A 19,576-nucleotide genomic window follows, 5' to 3' on the forward strand; every position below is an offset into this window, starting at 1 on the left:
AACAGGCATTGTCGGATTCAGTTCAATCCGGTACAATCGATTCAGAGTTCTTCTCACTCTCATGACCAGTCTCCCTCCAACCTTGTCAAACACCTCCAAGAATCATCATTAGCCATGAGGATTCGGTGCCCACACTCAGTCAACTGACCTAAACTCACAAGATTTCTTTGGAGTTTGGGTATGTAGTACACCCCTGATAACACCCACTGATCACCGTCCTTACACCTGAATAAAATTGAACCTTTTCCCTCGATTTCAACTGTCGAGCCATCACCGAATCTTAGTTTGCCCATGATTCCTTCATCTAGCTCAGTGAACTTCTTCCGATCACCTGTCATATGATTACTGGCCCCATTATCCAGGTACCAAACATCACCAGTCTGTTCACCAACCCCGGTGAAATGAAGTTCAGGGGAAACTCTCTCCTCATCAAGCATCACTACTTTCTGCTTTGCTGCTGGCGATAGCTCCTCAATCACTGCAAGCATGAGTGCCTGAGGCTGTCCAACCTCAGCTCTCGCATGATGAGCTTCTTCTCTCTTCTGCTCAACACCTAGGCATTTATTTGCATAGTACCCATAGGTATGGCACTTAAAGCATTTGATGTGGCTTTTATCTCTACCATGACCAGCACCATCCTTGCCTCCTGGCGCATCTCCACGACCTCTCCGTCCATGTCCCTCACCAGCATGACCTCTTCCTCTTCCGCGGCCGCCACCGTCCTGCACCTTTCCTCTCTCCGAGGACTCCCTGCCGCCGGACTTCTTGTACAATGCCTCCCATTCTGCTTGAGTCAGCAATAGTTGGGGCTCCCCAGACTTCTTGGATCCGGCTCCCCACCGTGTTCTCTCCTCAAAGGCTTTCAACCTCCCAACTGCATCATCGAATGCCATTGTCTTGAGATCAAAGAATTGTTCGATCCCGGCCACAACATGGAGAAATCATTCAGGCACGGTGTCAAACATCTTCTTCACCAATGCTGAGTCCTCCAAAGTTCCGCCTAGGTTGCTGTATTTCACCAACATCTCCATTAGTTTCCCAGCAAACTGATCGATCATCTCCTCCTTCATCTCCAGGGCGTCGAACTCCGCCTTCAACGTCTACAGACGTGCATCACGAACGCGCTCTACATCGATGAATCGGGCCTTCAATGACTCCTAGACTTCCTTCCCACTTTTCTTCTTCGCCACCTGCATTAGCAGGTCATCCGTGAGGCACTGGAACAAGTGCGTCTAGATCTTCTTGTCCTTCTTTTGCTGCTCCGCCTTCTCGGTTGTTGTCGCTGACGTACTCCCCTCTGGCGGTTCCACCACTTTCCACCACCCCTGCTCCTCCATGATCGCCTGTACCCAAATGCTCCAGCTGGTGAAATTCATTGCTATCAACATCGGGAACACCTGCCTGTGTTCGCCGTCGTCGCCCCCCCAACCTCCATCAATGCCGCTCTCCGAGCCAGTCATGGATCTGCTGTGGTGGTTTGACCGTGTGAATTGTCAGTTTGATACCACGTGTAGAGGATAATCAAAATCACAATCACATGATCTATAGCGTGGCTAACCTAAGCAAGCAAATGCAACAAGAATCAAGCAAGACAAAGCTTAGGAACGCGATGAACACTTGGTAACCGCCCGACTGACTACCGGGAGACGGTGCCGTATTTCACCTTCTATTACTCCAATTACAAAGTGAATTACAGATGGCCGGAAGTGTTAACCCACACTTTAACACACCCACTACAAATACCAGTAGCTGATGGACCCAACTCACACATCGAAAACCAATGCACCCTCACTCGATACAAGTTGCTATACTGCAACTGACTCAACACGACCCGCTCTGGACTGTGGTCACCACACGAACTACCATTCTCGTCGTGTGACCAAATTCAAACCCATCAACTTGAGCTCCTGCTTCCCGCTCTGCTCTTGCTGACCTTGTTGACTTGGCTTCAGTCCAGATGGCATCAGGATTACACCAACATTAACCGAGGCGGGCCTTATAAGAGGTCCGCCTCCAAAAATATACCTCCATTCTTGCGGGCCTCTTATAAAAGCCCATTTTGGTTAATATGGCCGAGCCCACTAGAAAGCCCACTCGGCTCGATAAGAAATCATGCTAAATAGAAACCCTAGGTTCGCTCACTCCTCCTAGCCCAGCGCCTCCTTCCTTCTCCCTCATGCCTCCTCCCTTCTCCTAGCCCGATGTCTCCTCTCTTCTCCCCTCCCTCGCGCCTCCTCCCTTCTCCCTCCCAATCTCCAAGCTTCTCCATATCACCCGTGTAGCACCTCCATCTGCCTCGTGCTGTGGCACACCCCTCTTCCTCATGTGGTGGCACACGGCGGCGTAGTCGATAGCTTGGACCAGTGGCACGGCAAGCAGAGGAACCAAATCCGATGGCGGGGCGCGTGGACGATCCGAATCCAGCTATGACTACACTCAGGGAGGCCTGCTCGGGTAGAGTGTGGGCTCGGTCCCTTCCTCTAGTGCCAGCTATGCATGGGCTTGGTCCCCTCCTCTAGTGCGGTGACAGATTTGGCTGAGGTGCTCCCTCTCCCTCTCCTTCATATTGGCGACGCTGCGGTCCCGATGAGGAGCAGCGGTCCCGCTGAGATAGGTGCTCAGATTCGGCGCGTTCCCCGACAGTGGATCTAGGGCGGGCTCATCCTTTGGCAATCGATCCAGTGTGGGTGCGGTCTCTGGTGGCGTATCCAGCAACGACGATGGTCGGCGGCGACGTGTGGATGGGCTTGGTGGGCCCATGGATGGGCTTGTCAGGCTTATCTATGGATTTTTATTTATTTTTATTTGATTTGCCGAGGTGGCAGCAAACCGCCATGGAAAAGGTCACATTAACCGTGACCTTTGATCCGAGGCGGTTACAAAAACCGCCTCTGTAAACCCTTTATGCCCGCCTCGATTAAAGTTATTGTAGTAGTGTTTGGAGATGGGCAAAATCTGACCAGCTATGTAAATAAAACGTCTGCCTCCATAAATCCTTTTTGCGAGATAGGCAATTGTGGCTGCCTCTGTAAATAAAATGTCCACATCAAGTATTTTGGGAGACAGATGCATTTTTGTGACCGCCTATGTTAATGTTTGGGTATCTTGCAAAATCATTTTTATAGTAGTACTCGAAGTCACTGCCATCATTCTTGCACTTGAACATCAGGGGTTGTCTATTGCAGCGCAGCCTCCCCTGGGTGAGCCTTCTCAAGGCTTTCATGGCCTACAAGGAGCCCCCGTCTAGAGGGGATAATGCATGGGCCTCGGATGCCTTTGCCCCTGAGTTGGTGAAGTTCCAGCCTTGTTCTATTGTGTCACGTTGGTTGCGTGACCTTGCTAAAGGAGTAGCTAATAGGCCTCGTGTCCATTGAACGGGCTGACAACAAAGTATCTCGATCCATACCTATTAGGTATCAGATGCCTAGCGGATTCCTAAGCCAAATCTCGACCTGTAGCTCCAGGCGTGACACCAGGCTATTGGCCCAGTTATACGCTATGCGGAAGTGAGACTCAGACTATAGTCGCTTGGCTGCTTAGGGCCATGGTCGAGCCCCTGAGCCTCAAGTGGCGGCAGTAGGGGTGCCTGGCCTAGCCCTGAGTCCTTCCAGAGGGTGCTCATAAGTGTACTCGATAGGTCTAGCCCCTAAGCCCCCTCCCCCTGGCTAGTCGAAATGTAGGATTACCCGGGGGGTCCTCCGGTAGGCTTCCTCTTTCTCTAGGACTTAATATATCCCTATGTTAGATTCTCATCAACAATATTGTCCTTACTGCTACAGTGATGCACCAATAATTGATGTATGGGTGTAGTGGTCGTCCAACATTTTATTCCTGGTTGAAGACTATCTAATGGGCTATGGACAAAACCATAAATTCGCAGTGTCCTAAGATAAACATCATGTCCCTGAGAAACAATACAATGTCATCCTGACATTGCGTATATTTCATGTCCTTCAAGTAAGAAATTTGTACAAATGACATTACACAGTTTAAAATATTTATAGCTATAGTAATGATTAAGGCTCAAGAAAGGACAGTGACAAACCTTGGCACAAGAATTACGAGCTTTATTCCAATCAATTTGATCATACGGCGAACTGTAGAGTTCATCCCTTAGTGCTAATATAGTTGGTGTAATGGGACCAACAAATTTTTTGCCATAAAGGAAAGCTATTGACATGTAAGTAATCCTAGTGAAGCACCAGAACCGCCCTGTGTGTATAAGAGAAAGCTCACTTCAGTTCATTATAGTTGTAGACCACATGCATATATAGCTTGTGAGTTCTGTTTCTAATAACTTATAACACACTACTATGATCACATAATTCTCTATAACTACATGTAATCTACAATTTATTACTAAACACTTCAACCTACCTTTGTATACCCATACTTCTTAAATTAATTCTTTATCTCCATCATTGTCATCATCTCTACCATATGCTCGGTTTAATAATAAGTTAAGAACATCAAGAGTTCATTTTTTCATATGACACATAACTTATACAAGAAGAAGTACATGCCAAGGTCTAGTATTGGTTTCATCCCTATAAATCATAAAGGTCCCTGCTCCTACAACATATATAAATAAATGACCAAAGCTTCACGTGACATGATGAAATGAGCAAAACAAATATTTTGGTTACTATGATTTATTTATTTTTTTAGATAATGACACTCTAAACAAATTTTGATTTCATTCTCTCCTTTGAACTACATTTTTCATTTTGTTATCCTCAAATAAAGCTTGTGTGATAATATGTAAGTACATATTTGATAATCAGATATTATAACATTTTTCATATTTCTTTATCATAACTAGTTGGGTAGATTTTAAAACTATTCACTTTCATATGCTATCATCTTACAAGTGATATTTGACCTTAAAAGTCTAGTGCACATCTCCTACCAGTATTCAACACTTGTATGCACACTTTTTTTGACAAGTTTGTATGCACACTTTGAGGGGGAGGTAATACTATACAAGATGGTATCTTTGTGACTAACACTATTTCAAGCTTATCTATGTAGTAGTCTTATTGTAAGGAAAATTGAGTCCCAGGATCGGAGTTAAGCATGGATCCTAATGTTACAAGTCATATTTCGTCTTCTTCAAGTGGTGGTATGACGTATCCAACAAATTTGGTATATTGAGTTCACTTGAAATTGTAAAATTGGTATCAATCTTCAAATCAGTATTAGTTCATTCTATTTCAATTGCTATCTTTTATTATGTGCTTTCTCCGTGCATTACATAGATTAAACTCCATTTTTGTGCTTAATTGCCAGTCTTTGTATATGCTTTGGTATCCACTCTATGTATGCATATAATTAGTGGGAGCTCTAGTCCATGTAATGTGAGAGTCAAGTTTAGTGACCAATTCCATTCCACATACAAAGGAGCACAAAAAAAATTTGACCCTACCTTGTGATACTAGTGTCTTCCTTTTCGATGTTTGATTCCAAAGGGGGAGAATTTGAGGGACCACAAACAAACCCAATCCATAATAAACTAAAAAATCAATTTAAAAAATTTCAAGTGGTATTGAATGAGGGAGAACTTGAACAAGGGTAGTTGGTCCTTGAAAGGAAGGATTTGGATATGGAGTTAGAGGGAGGTTTAAGTCCATAATGCCACATATGAGGATATCTTACATATGGTAAGAGAAAGGTAAGTAATATATAGATCATTGCACATCTCATTTAACTTCATATGATCTTGGTCTTCCATTGCATCCAAGCAAGTAGATAGGTTGTAGTTGAATTTTTACAGATTTGCTTGCTTTGGTCATGTTGTCATCAATCACCAAAAAGGGGCGATTGTAAGGAAAATGGTACCCGACATGGTCTATTAAGTTGATTTTGATGTTTGATGAATAACATGAACATTTAAACTAATATTGTTTGCTAGTATACAAGGAAAGTTTAATGGATTCAATGTTGACTTGGACTTAGGCAATGTGAAGATTGGGATGATCAACACCTCAAGGTAGACATTAGAAGCAGTGTTGAAGACCTATGAGATGTGCTACAAGTCCAAGACACAAGTTAGAAGAAACCTGCATGGAAAGACATGAAGAAAAGAAGCTCACTGCAAGATGTCTACAGCCAATGAATAACTTTGCTTACCAAATAACGGTGCTAGAAGATAGGGTGGTAAATAACAGTCAAACATAATCTATAGGACTCACTTGAAAAGTCCGGTGTAACAATTGAGAGCGCACCAGAGAAAAGACTGCAAAGACAACACTATGCAGGCACCATCACCAAAAATGTCTGGTGGATCAATGAAGACAATACTAGAAGATAGGGTCGTGTCTAGAGAGGTTCTAGAAAGGAATTTCCATCACTAGAAATGTCTGGTGCAAGGCAGCAAATAAAAGGGCTTCTCCAATCAAGCTCAGAATAGGAACCCAAAGGCAGTAAAATAGTGCCATTGGAATTATCCAATGTGCACCGGAAAGGTTGCACCAGAGAAAGGGGCAACAGTCGGCATAGGATCCAACGGTCAAATCCAACTGCTAATTTCTTGTGTGAGCGCAGAATGTGTTGTGCATTACCAAATGACTAGTGTCTTTGTGGGGACTATTAATCCCCCCTTGTCCATCTCATATGTGATGGTTCTAGTATGCTAAGGAAGTAGGAGTGTAGACACTCTCTCATGTGTTCTAGCCACCATATGTGCTTTAGATAGATTAGGTGATTAGCATTAGTGCTTTGCTAGGTGCTTAGACTAATTTGACTATCGCTTATGCACTTGATCTAGAATTAGGCCTAGTGTTTTGTGAGATTTGCATACCTCTTACTCATTCTCGATGCTTGCACGCACCATTGTTGTACTCGAAGGAGCTTCTAGTTTTGCAAGACCACACCGGCTGCATTTTTGGTGCTATTGCCAGCCAGACGGAACGAGGCCCATAGCAATTTGGCCAAAATCTCAATGGAGAAGATAGTAGGGAGGGGTCTAGGAGAGGCCATATGGTAGACCCACTTACGCATGGGGAAGACCTAGGGGCTACAAACAGGGTTACCCGACTAGGCAACCTTGAGAGGGCAACCTTGCCAGGGGCTCCAATAAGAACTAGGGAGAGCGTGAGCTTCTCGATACCCATACCAGAGTCATCATTGGGAGTTTGCATCTCTATCTTAATTAAGCTTTCGATTCTGTATAACTAGGTTGTGTGCTTACTATTCTAGTCTAGCTTGCTAGGGTAGTTGATGGGATTGGGATTTGGGACCTAAGTTGCATTGCGTTAGGGATAGCAATACACAGAGTTGCATATCTATATATATTACTTTCTTGCATAGGTTTTGTTAAGTGGAAATTAGAGGCCATAGTTTAGAGTAGAATTTTAGAAAGCCTAATTCAATTCCCCCAGGCATCTTGGTCCTTGTCTACCTTTTAGAACAATCTTTAGAGGTGGTTGCTTATGCCATCCGTCTTCATAAATGATATTTTATGGTGGTTGCCTTCAGAAAAAAAACATCGATAAAAATCATTTTCGCTAAATGATCAAAACGAATTACTCATATTGCATATTGTTGTCAACAACAGACATAGTAGGATGGTATCCAAAGCTTGTGCCGGAGAGCTTGTGAGTTTGAATCCTAGAAAACATGCACGCATAGAGAACTGTGGCTTGTGATGCGCAACATATGACTGTGGAGTTCTTTGATGGTGCGGCTAACTTTTTTTTCAAATTTTATGCTATCCTTTTATGAAATTGCTTCTACTAGAGGTTGCTTAAGAAGCTTGTGAAAATCTAATTACACAGGCAGTTAATTTAGGCCTTGTTTAGATCTAAAAAGTTTTTGGATTTTGACACTGTAGCACTTTCATTTTTATTTGACAAACATTGTCCAATCATAGAGTAACTAGGCTTAAAAGATTTGTCTCACGATTTACAGGCAAACTGTGCAATTAGTTTTTGTTTTTATCTATATTTAATGTTTCATGCATGTGCCACAAGATCCGATGTAACAGAGAATCTTGAAAAGTTTTTAGTTTTTTGGTGAACTAAACAAGGCTTAACCAAGCCATCGGAAACATATTTATTCTTGTAGCATGACCCACCGTTGTTGGAAAAATTAATGCTCTATTTTCACTAATCTTTCACACTTTACGGGGCAGTGAACAGTTTGCAAAATGTATGGTATGATTTCATCAATCACGCCATAAATGTCAGATATCGATCAAATCAAGACTCGTATAAGAATGAAAAGGACAACTATTATTAAGGAGCGCCCTAAAAAATTTATTATTAGGGAGCGAAAGGATCCTATTCTGTTGTTGTACAGTATGTTGAGAGAGGAAAAATTGGCCAACAAACGAGAGACGACTGTTTGAAGCAGTAAAACAGATTTTTCTGTAGTCAATGGGATATTATATATGGAACTGTGCAAATGTTTGGTTGTCTAGACTGCTAGAAAAGAATATACCTGGGTGAATTGGGAGGAAACGTGGTACCAACCATAGTTCAGGCACAACTGGATTATTGCCACGCCAATCATATACACCAATAACCTTCAGTTAAGAAAATATGGAAGCCTGCATCAATAACAGTTACCACCGTTTTGTTTCATGGATATTTAATTCTATCTCATCTTGAGTTGGTAACACAAGGGAGTTTTATCACCATGCATAAACTCATCCATTATCTCTCTTTTTAAAAATATTGTCTCATCATCGAAAATGATTATGTAACAGCTTATTAAATGCAAATGAAACTAAAAGTGGACAAAAGAAACCTGATACTCAATACCCGAACCCAAAATACCCGCACCCGAAATACCTGATACCCCAAATTTCAGGTAGCAAGTCTGAATACCCGAACTCGTATTAGAAAATTCAGATACGCACCTCCAGTACCTGAATTACCCAAACAACCCGATTTAAATAGAAGCTTAGCAAATGAAACATTTACCCAACAAACCCTCACGCACATGACATGGGACCGCACGCTCGTACAGCACCTCAGCCACCGCACGGGACTATTGGGGCATGGGCGCATGGCCACATCTAGCAGGAGGACCAAAGGCCGCATGAGACATCGAGGTCAGTGGGGAAGGCGACGTCGTCGTCGGTGCAGCAGGTGAGTTCATCAGTCCTTGAGGCGAGCTCGGCGGTGCGATGCTCTGCTCTTGAGGCGAGTTCTTCCTCTTTTGCTGGTTTTTCTGTTCGGATAATTTGAGAATACCTGAACCTAAATTTTCAGATACCCGATATCTTGGGTAATCTTTTTTTACGTACAAAACCCGAAATACCTTATCCGAAAATTTTGGGTAACCTGAACAGCTATCCTTAAATGAAACTCTCATTGAAAATTCTACATGCATGAACCAAGGAGATGTAATAGGTACATGATAAGAGAGAGAGAGAAAACACATGATTAAATAAAAATATCGTTTTAAAAAACTGTCTTCAAAATATGATTTCTTTGTGTGTGTGTGCGTGTGGCTTGACAAGTATGGAAACTATCTCGTAGTTTCCAAGCTGCTGCCTAGGTGTACTCACAGAATAATAACACAAATATAAAAGCATGTTATGATTATTTACTATATGCTTGTGAGCCATACCGAGAGTAGTATCTTTGCCCACTGTGGTGCTGCAGTTGCAGTTCCATGGGATAGGATCCATGCTCGACCTTTAGCTAGTCCATCGTTTTCCTCCTTTTGCACCTCACCGAGAAGCCTCAAGGTGGTGTAGTTCAAGCACGTGGAAAACATAGCGCTCTCGTCCAAAATATTGAAACCCCATCCGCCGTCCTCGTTCTGAGCATCAATATGCATGCATGCTTGGTGAGTTTAAAAAACGTGATTGGGTGTGGTCGTCGTGAATGAAAAAAAAAATTAAGAGAATATATATGCTTGGTGAGTTGGTGTGATGTTAGGACAGGACGTGCGTCTTTTTATTACTATATATATACATTCCTAGTATTATACTATATAAATAGGAGTAACAATATAATATTGCCAAAAAATAGTGGTTGTAGCCTTTGTAGGTACCTGATGGTTGTAGATATGGCGGCATATCTCACGTATATGCTCTTTCGACAGGACAGCATCGATCGATCCTGTGATGTGCAGGGCGAAAATCTGTAAAACAAAAGAAGACGTTGTTATTACGACAGGTAGGTAGCTAATATAGGCCATATATAGCATGCAAGTACTACTAGCCCACTGAGCAAGCTCATGTGATTTTTTTCAAGGGCTAGCTAATCGTCGACGAGACCAAGGAATAATACGTAACCCAGAACGGCAGCAGGTACATAATCCCGCTGTAATCACCAGGCCAGTGACCATCTTCAGCTTGGAGAGCAGACATCCAACCCAGCGCTCGCCTCAGCGACTCCTGCAAAATTTCTGGCGTCACCTCGTCGCCATCCTCTATCTTGGTGGCCGGGGGCATATCGGCATGCAGATGTTCTTCTCCAGTGAACTGTTCACAACCATCATACCATCATATATCAACAGAAGCTCGCAGCTACCTCAACACCAGTATAACACACAGTAGTATATCGACCAACTATATGATACGTACTTTTAATAAATTTTATTTAACAAAAAACACACACACATACCTGCATACGCATGAGGAGGTCCTGCGGTTCCCTCCTTCGGAAGCGGTTCTCTGTGAACCTCCGGCGAAGCTGCTCCACCTTGCTGCGCTCCTCGTAGGTGCCGGCATCCGGGTCGAACTCCCAAACCTGCCGGCCATGGAAGTCACTCACCGTCTGCATCCATGGCCCTCCTCCCTCTCCGATCTTTAGCCTCCACATGGCCGGTCCAACACCGTACGGCACCTCGACGAGCTTAAAACACGGTTGTTATGAGACTGCCGATACGAGATTGCTTCATCGTACCGAATTTATAGGTAGATGGCAAGAAAGAAGGACACGTTTCACTACTACATATTCAAGCATATGCATTGGTCGGAAAAGGCCTGTTGCTCCGATTTTCGAGCCGGTGCTGTCCTTCCAGGACTAAAGACCCACCCTTTAGTCCTGGTCCAGGGCACCGAGGCTAAAGCCCTACCCTTTAACCAACCCGAGTTAAAGTGCCAGGGCTGTCATGCAGCAGCACCCTTTAACACCGGTTGGATACCAAGTGTTAAAAGGGGTCTTTTTTTTGTTTTCGGTTTATTTATTCGTTTCTATTTATTGTTTATATAATAATAATAATAATAATAATAATAATAATAATAATAATAATAATAATAATAATAATAATAATAATAATAATAATAATAATAATAATAATAATAATAATAATAATAATAACAACAATAATAATAACAATAACAATAACAACAATAACAATAACAACAATAACAATAACAACAACAACAACAACAACAACAACAACAACAATAATAATAATAATAATAATAATAATAATAATAATAATAATAATAATAACAATAATAATAACAATAATAATAATAATAATAATAATAATAATAATAATAATAATAATAATAATAATAATAATAATAATAATAATAATAATAATAATAATAATAATAATAATAATAATAATAATAATAATAATAGGTTGTCAATACGTATTTTATGCTTATATATATAATATTAAGCATAAATATTATTATAGGCTAAACTTTATAATTAAGCTTTGCCTATAATAAAACGAATAGATCACATTACTAATTAAATAAATAGATATGTAACAAGCTTTATATATAGTTTTATAAGTATAACATTCCTAACATATATATACATAGAGTTTTTTTCTCTGAATCTCTAGAGCCGATACAAATGATCATTGTTGTTTGGAATAAGAGTTTCGTTGCCGTTGAAGTGAAACTCGCCAACTATCCAACTATCCAACTATCTAAGATCATTATTGTAAACTATATAGATTAACTAAATTCCAATCCTCTCATATTCTAAAGAAAAAATTAAAAAGATACTATAATTTATTCTTGCAAACTACATTCAAAATAACAAGTGGATTTGAGCTAAAAATAAGAAAAAACACAAGCCAAAAACAACGTGAAAAAGACAAGGAAGGATGAAGATAGTCACCTCCAAACATGAAGAGACGATGACAGAGTCGAAGAAGTTCAACGATGGGCGTTGGAGATGAAGAACAAGTAAGAAAAACAAATGCAAACTCTAGCAAGAACAATGGTGCTCTCTGATTTCAAATGACCCAGGCAGAGAGGAGGAGGTAGCCGCGGCCTATAAACCAGACCCTTTAGCACCGGTTCAAAGCACAAACCTAGTCTAAAGGTGACCCTTTAGCACCTGTTTGTGCCTTGAACCGGTGCTAAAGGGTTTGATCCGGCCTGTGGCACAGACCGAGGCTAAAGGGAACCCTTTAGCATCGGTTGGTAACACGAACCGGTGCTAAAGGGTTCATGCTCCGATAGCACTGGTCAGTAGCCGTTGGGCAGGTCCCTTTAGTAGCGGCCCGTGTTACAAACCAGTGTTAAAGGAGTCGTTAGCCCTGGGTCGCAAAAGGGTCAAAGCTTTTGGTGATTTTGGGCATCGACCAATGTCTTGTTCCGTAGTGTTTTTATATGCGGACCGCTTGCTAGAGCTCCGGCTTCACCCGAAACAAGTCTTCAGTTCTGATTTCATCTATAGAGCATATTGACACGTACGGGGAGCTGAAACAACTTTTCTGGACGTGTTTGCTAATTAAAACAGCTTCACCTGGTAGTCCAAAACAATAAAATGTTCGTTATAGTTAGGGATGAAAATGGTATGAATATTTTCCGATCGTATTCGAGATCGAATTCGTTTAGAGAGGTTCAGATCTGTCCGTATCCGAGTCCAAATATTCAACATCCGATACCGTATCTGTATCCGAATACTTAAATCGTATATTTATGATGTCGACATATAATTGTATCTTATCCGACATGATTGACATTATCCGTATTCGAATCTAGATCGGTCTAGAAATATGAAAACAAATATGATATCGGTAATATCCGTCCGTATCCGATCCGATTTCATCCCTAGTTACCTAACCAGTTCACCCGACTCCTTTTCAACCTCTGCCCTGCATGCCCCCGTCGCCCCGCGCCCAACCGCCACGCTATCGCACGCTCCGCGGAGGTTGTCTGCATGCCCCACTGCTCCCGCGGTCTGGCACCACCGTCGAGGTCGCCCGCGTGCTTCGTGGTCACATGTCAGGCCCACCTCCTCCCTAGACGCACGTCGGGCCCACCTCATTGGCACGGCTACGTGGTCCATGCTCTGCCGCTTGCGGCCGCCCTTCCTCCTCCTCCCCAGTCGTCCTTTTTGTTCCAGTTCTAGGAATGGAAACATGGCTGCTAAGCACCCACCTCCAATCCACGCAGGGCCCGCACATGCATTGACAGGAGCCAGGTGTAACTAGTATTTGTGGCTCTGTGCCCCAAAAGGGTTAGAGGACTGTTTGATTGCTAGCCACACTTTACCACACTCCATCTTAGGCAAGTTTGATCAAGTTGGTAAGTGTTTGGTTTGTAACTAAATTTAGGTATGATTCTTTTGGGCTCTACATGTCATAGAGTTAAAAAGTGTGGTAAGATTCTCTTAAGCATAGCAAAGTGTGGCAACCAGTTTGCTAGCCACACTTTTTTAACTTGCTACACTTGTCTAAAGTTAGTTGTGGTAGACTATGACTAGCAACCAAAATGTAAAATGTTGTATGTATGTGAGAGCGTGTTTCCCGTGGATCCTCGTGAGGAGCACTTCGCCTTTTCACCATTTGGTTGTAGGAGCAGCAAAACAGCTCAAGGAGCTGCCCTAGAAGCCATACCAAATGGCCCTTAGACGACAGGAGGGTCGTTGGAGGAACTCATGACGTCGGGTGGGCTGATCGACATACTCCCTCCGTTTAAAAAAATGCAGATAGATATCATATTTGGAGAAGTAAATTTTTTAAGTTTAACTTGTAATTATAGGCCTCCAAATATGTTTGTTATGAAAATATCCTATTAATCTGATGATACTTATCATGCATTATAAATATAAGTATTTTTATATGTATTTAAAAGTTTGACTTCTTGATAATCGAGATCTTAGTTTTTCTTTGGAATTGATGTGAGATATAGCAATTTGATTTCTCCTTTATTTCTACGAGTTGTGACACCAATAATGGATCGGTCCTAGCTCACAAATTAATTAGTCACGCATGGATGATGGGTTCTAGCTAACTAATCTAATAATTCGGTCAAATGGTTGATTGGGACCAATAAGATGCATGGCTATACTATGTACTACAACCAAAACTTGTGTACATACTATTGGAAAGTAAAAGTGGTGGATGTATTAATCTTTTTTTTATCTGATGGATTATATTCTTGTCCAGAATGAGCAATCGCTTTGTTAGTGACACAAGTCACTGATGCCTCTCGGTATACTTGTGTTACAACAAAGCGACAGCTCTCGGTGTACTTAGGCCAGTCTCAATACATAGTTTCATGACACAGTTACCAAGACTATAAACTAGGTAACCTTGCCACAGAAGTTTCATGGGGATGAAACTCCTCTCTCATCTGATGAAACTCCTTCATTTAATGACTCTGCCAAGTCAGCAATTTCGCTTATGTGGCACCCTATTTAATATGCATGACACTCTCATGAAACATGCATTGAGACTGGCCTTATAGAACCGTCATTAGCAGCTGCTCCAACTTGGTGCGCTCCTCGTCGGTGCCAGCGTCACCGGGTCGAACTCCCAAACCTGCCGGTCATGGGGGCTTGTTTAGTTTAAAAAAAAAATTCAAAATCAATATTGTAACATTTTTTTTATATTTGACAAATATTATCTAATCATAGTATAATTAAGCTCAAAAGATGCATCTTGCAAATTACAGACAAATTATACAGTTAGTTATTATTTTTATCTATATTTAATACTTCATATGACATAATAAAATTCGATATGATGATGAATCCAATTTTTTGGTACGGAGTAGAACATTTTGAGAACTAAAGAAGGCCGAAGTCAACCCTCACACCGTCTGCATCCATGCCTTCATACGGTGATCCTCTATGTGTTAATGATAGATTAATTAAATTTAACAAATTTATCTAGTATAGATAGAATCTATAATTTATTTTTTTATTAGTATCTAAAAATCTCATAGACCATTTATATAACCTCTGATGTGACACCTATTAAACGCGCCCGGACTACTACAGCTACGTGGCTGCGGCTAATGAACTGCTGAATACTGTAGCTAATAGTGGAGTAGGTGGCAATAAAGACGGTTCTAATTAGTTGTTGGTTGTTGAACGGACTATTAATTAAGTTAGATGGGGATGATAATAATGATGTCAAAGTACTATGCTCAGGCCCGGTTTGGTTGTAGCGATAAACTTTATGGCTTATCAAATCGAATGTTTGGACATACCAAGTATTAAATTAGACTATTTGTAAAACTAAAACACAGCCTAGAAAATAATTTATGAGACGAATCTTTTAAACTTAATTAGTCTATAATTAGACACTAATTATCAAATAAAATAAAAATACTATCATACTTTTTAAATTTTAACACCCCCACCAAACATCCCTTAGAGCACCCGCAACAGTAGAGCTAGTTTATCACATCACCTAAGGCCTTGTTTAGTTCCGAAAAGTGAAAAGTTTTCGGTACTGTAGCACTTTCGTTTGTTTGTGACAAATATTATCCAATCATGAAGTAACTAGGATCAAAAGATTCGTCTCGTGATTTATAGCTAAACTGTGTAATTAGTTTTTGTTTTCGTCTATATTTAATATTTCATGCATGTGCCACAAGATTCGATGTGTGACGGGAAATCTTGAAAACTTTTTGGTTTTCAGAGTGAACTAAACAAGGCCTAAGAGATAACGCAAGAGCTAGTCTTCATTGAGCTATCTCGTTGTCTATTTTGTTGTTTTTAATAGCTAAGATATGAGGTTAAACTGCACACCATTTTTACAGCCTCTGGCTGAAAAGCCATGGTAAAAACTGTTCGCTGATTTATTATGAGAGAAAATACTACTAAATGACTAATAAATTCGGCCGATAAATTCAAGCAAACAGTCCATAAGAGCCGTGAACATGGAACAATAATTTACTTCGTAAAAGACTCACCTCCAACTGTTAGCACACATCATGCATTCAGCAAGGATGAGAAGCAAACAAAATAAATAATCAGGAACAGATTGAGAAGGGAAAAAACAATGAACTGGATTAACAAGTGGAAAAAGTAATAGGAGGTTACGTGCTGCTTGGCCTGATGCGGCAGCATTTCCGGCGGCTAGGAATGCGACAAATAAAAATGGGAAAAATAAAAGGTTCCTCTGTTCCTTGCATGCAGCTGGAGCAGGGAGCAATCGATCCGATTTCATCGAGAAGAGCACCCGATGATTTCATTCTCTTATGCCTTGTTTGTATATATGCCTTGTTTACATGTATATATATCTATATCAAACCATAAATATTGAAGTGAATTTGAGTAAAACTTAGTTTAAATCCACTCCAATCGATTTCAACATATTTGGATTGAGATAAATACATACATATTCAAACAAGTCCTCAACGAGACTTTAAGTGAGCCTAGCGCAGGAATAAGAGCTAGCTGATTTGTTTTTCTCCCTTCTCCCTTTTTCACCTAGCACAAATGATGACATGTACACTCACTACTATATTATTTTTAACCGAGACGGGCAAAAAGGCTTTATCGAGGCGGTTTTTGCAACCGCCCGGATCAAAGTCATAGTCAATGTGACCTTCCGAGGTGTGGTTTGCTGCCCACCTCGGTTAATCAAATAAAAAACAAAAAAAGAAAATCCAACGACAAGCCTACGTAGCCCATCGAGGAGCCCGCTGAGCCCATCCAAACATCATCGCTCTACTGGCCGGATCTACACCGCCATCAAGCACCGCGGTTGCACGAGCACACTGGATCCGGGCTCCTCTCCTCGTTGTATCGAGTTTCACCTCACCAAATCCGGGCTTCTCCTTGCTGGATCGAGCTCCACCTCGCTAGATCCGGCCTTCTCATCACCGAATCGAGCGGCTCCTCTTCGAATCAAGCTCCACCCTCGATGCCTCGCCGCGCTGCCTAGTCATGTGCCACCGTCAACAAGCATTACCACCCGGAGGGAGGAGGGAGACGGAGAGGAGAGGGAGAGGGAGGAGACCCTGCGTTGGCTATGAGGCGGCCTCCAACCCGCAGCCTCTTCTAGGGGCGCCATGGGGGGAGAGGGTGAGGTGGGGGAGAGGGAGAGGGGTGCCGCCTAGGAAGGAGCTTCAGATGGAGGTGTCATGGGGGAGGGGAGGGTGTAACACCCAAAAGTTTTGTTTCTTTAAAATAGATGAATTGAATTTAAATGAATTATTTTGTGAGCATTTCAACATAGGAAAATAATAAATTTTGGGAGAATAAAATTAAATATAAGTTTAGACTAATATTTTTGTTGCATACATGCTGGTGCACTTCTTTTATGTGATGAGTGGTTTTGAACAAAGGAATCTGAATTCAAATTTCATTTTGAAAAGAGTTTGAAAATTTTGTTTGGAAAATAAAAGGAACAAAAAAGAAAAAGCTTTTCTCTTTCCCCCTTCCCCTTTTCGGCCTTTTGGCCCAGATCTTCCCCCCCCCCCCCCCCCGCGCCCCTCCCCCTTCCTGGGCCGCGGCCCGCCAGCCAACCGGCTCCCCCCTTTCCCCCCTCTCTCTCTCTAGCGGCTAACGGTTGGGGCCCACCCGTCAGGTCCTTCCTCTCCCCCAAACCGCCGCCTCGCTTCTCTCTCTCTGCTGAACCGCCCGGCCGCAAGCCCGCTCCCCCACGATCCCCCTCTCCCTTTTTCCCCGCGCCTCGGAAGTTTTTGAAGAGCCCCGCGCCCGAGCCCTGTTCTTTCTCCCCCATTCCCTCTCCTCGCCTCCGTTTCCTCTCATTCTAGCGCAGAAAGGAACCGCCGGAGCAGCAAGCGCCGCCGCGCGTCGTTCCTCCGATTGGAGCCCTTTTTGCCACGTTTCGTCGCATTGGTGAGCTTCCCCTCCCCTTCCGCTCTCTCCCCGTCCTTTTTCCGAGCAAAACGAGGCCCTCTAGCGCCCCGGCCGCGCTCGCCGGAGTAGTTCGTCGCGGCCGGCCATGGCGCGGGCCTCTCGGGCGTTCTCCGGCCGCGTCTTAGCCTGGGGCGAATTCCCCTCGCCCTCCTCTCTCTCCCGGTGGTTTCAGTTTGGAAAACCGCGCGTCGTAGCCTCCTCTTGAAGTGCGCCGGTGAGCTCCTCGCCGCGGCAATGGCAGCGCCGCCGCTGTCCCCTTCCCCTCCGGCCGGCGCGCCACCCTCTCCCTCTCTCTCTTATTTCTTTTCTAATCTAAACCGTCCGTTCGCGATCTAATGGCCCAGGATGCTCCATACCCCTTCGAGGGCAATCTTGTTAAAGAGTCCGCCAAAAATCTTGAATTTGCACCGCAGTCCTCGGCCAGGGAGAAATTCCAAAATTTTTATATTTATTTAAATCTGTTTAAATCATGCTTTATTTACAGAATTGCCACTACATTGTTTTGGCCATAAATTATTCATTTTAGCTCCGATTCGACCCGTTCAAATTGCGTTAGGTTCGTAATTAAATTCTCTACATGATAATACCACTGTTACTGTAGTTTGCAACTTTTAAATTTCAGGGTTAGGTTTAATTAATTAAATGCCAATAGGAAATCGCCGTAAATTCGTAACTTGGTCGTTTTAGCTCCGATTTTTGTGATCTTCGTATCTATGTGATCGTAGCGAAACGTAGGGTCTGTTTTTAATTATTTTATTTCATTTTTGATCTGTTGGTGTACTGTTCTAACTAAAGGATTGTTTGCTTGTATGATTGAACTTGGAATGCGTGTTGTTGTGTGGTTCCGATCGAGCGCAGACGGTGACGTGTCCGTGGGTGATCCCTTTTATTCCGAGGAGCAGCAGGACCAGCAGCAGTTTCCCTTCACCGAAGGCAAGTATAACATGGGTTTCCCTTGTACACCTACTCACTTAATTAATTACGCATCTGCATGTGTCTAATTTTGATAACCCTAAGGACATCCCAGCTACCTGACTATATATTTATGACACCTATGGGTAGAATGCATGTGGGTAGCTTTGCTAGTGCTTTAATTAGTTGAGACCTTACTATCACGCTGACTTTAATGAATATGATGACAAATGTTGGGAAAAGGGCTATGGTGCAATCGACTTCGGTCAGGTTGACCTAGACCCTCCGTAAGGACTTCTCTGTAAGCGACTATCCGGAACTTATAGTGCAACCGTGATGGTTATATGGCTCTAACTTTAGCTCAGTAGTAGGATCTCGTCTAGCTGGTTAGAGGTTACCCGAAAGGGCGCAAGAGGGGCTTGCCACTTTGGGTATAGAACTGCTTCTGTTTCTATGTGTATAGCCGTGATGGAAATGTGCCATAGGAAAGGGGGTCCTCTATATCTGCCTGCCGAGGAAACCTCGCGGCCCTAACTGGTTAGACGTGGCCTATGGAAGGCTTCATAGTGTTCCCTGCCCGCTCACCTTGGCAGTGTTAGTGGGTCTTGCAAACCCCGGGCATATGGGTAACACGACTTACGGGAAAAGTGCACACCTCTGCGCAG

The 19,576-nt window shown here is 42.6% G+C and overlaps 1 protein-coding gene across 7 annotated transcripts in view; it reads right to left on the minus strand.

Moving 5' to 3' along the window:
• Positions 1–10,860, minus strand: part of LOC8074270 (achilleol B synthase) — a 38,975-nt gene extending 28,115 nt beyond the window's left edge. For 4 of the 7 annotated variants that reach the window (XM_021446044.1, XM_021446045.1, XM_021446047.1 and 1 more), the window contains exons 1-6: positions 10,581–10,860; positions 10,250–10,438; positions 10,006–10,095; positions 9,577–9,771; positions 8,440–8,524; positions 4,046–4,212 (exon numbers count right to left, since the gene is read on the minus strand). In XM_021446044.1, coding sequence (XP_021301719.1) covers positions 4,046–4,212; positions 8,440–8,524; positions 9,577–9,771; positions 10,006–10,095; positions 10,250–10,438; positions 10,581–10,778 — 924 coding nt within the window. In that variant the 5' untranslated portion in view covers positions 10,779–10,860. The remainder of the gene's footprint in view (positions 1–4,045; positions 4,213–8,439; positions 8,525–9,576; positions 9,772–10,005; positions 10,096–10,249; positions 10,439–10,580) is intronic. The other 3 variants (XM_021446046.1, XM_021446043.1, XM_021446048.1) reach the window with 1 other exon arrangement.

Source organism: Sorghum bicolor, chromosome 8 (genome assembly GCF_000003195.3).
Source record: "Sorghum bicolor cultivar BTx623 chromosome 8, Sorghum_bicolor_NCBIv3, whole genome shotgun sequence".
Lineage (NCBI taxonomy): Eukaryota > Viridiplantae > Streptophyta > Magnoliopsida > Poales > Poaceae > Sorghum > Sorghum bicolor.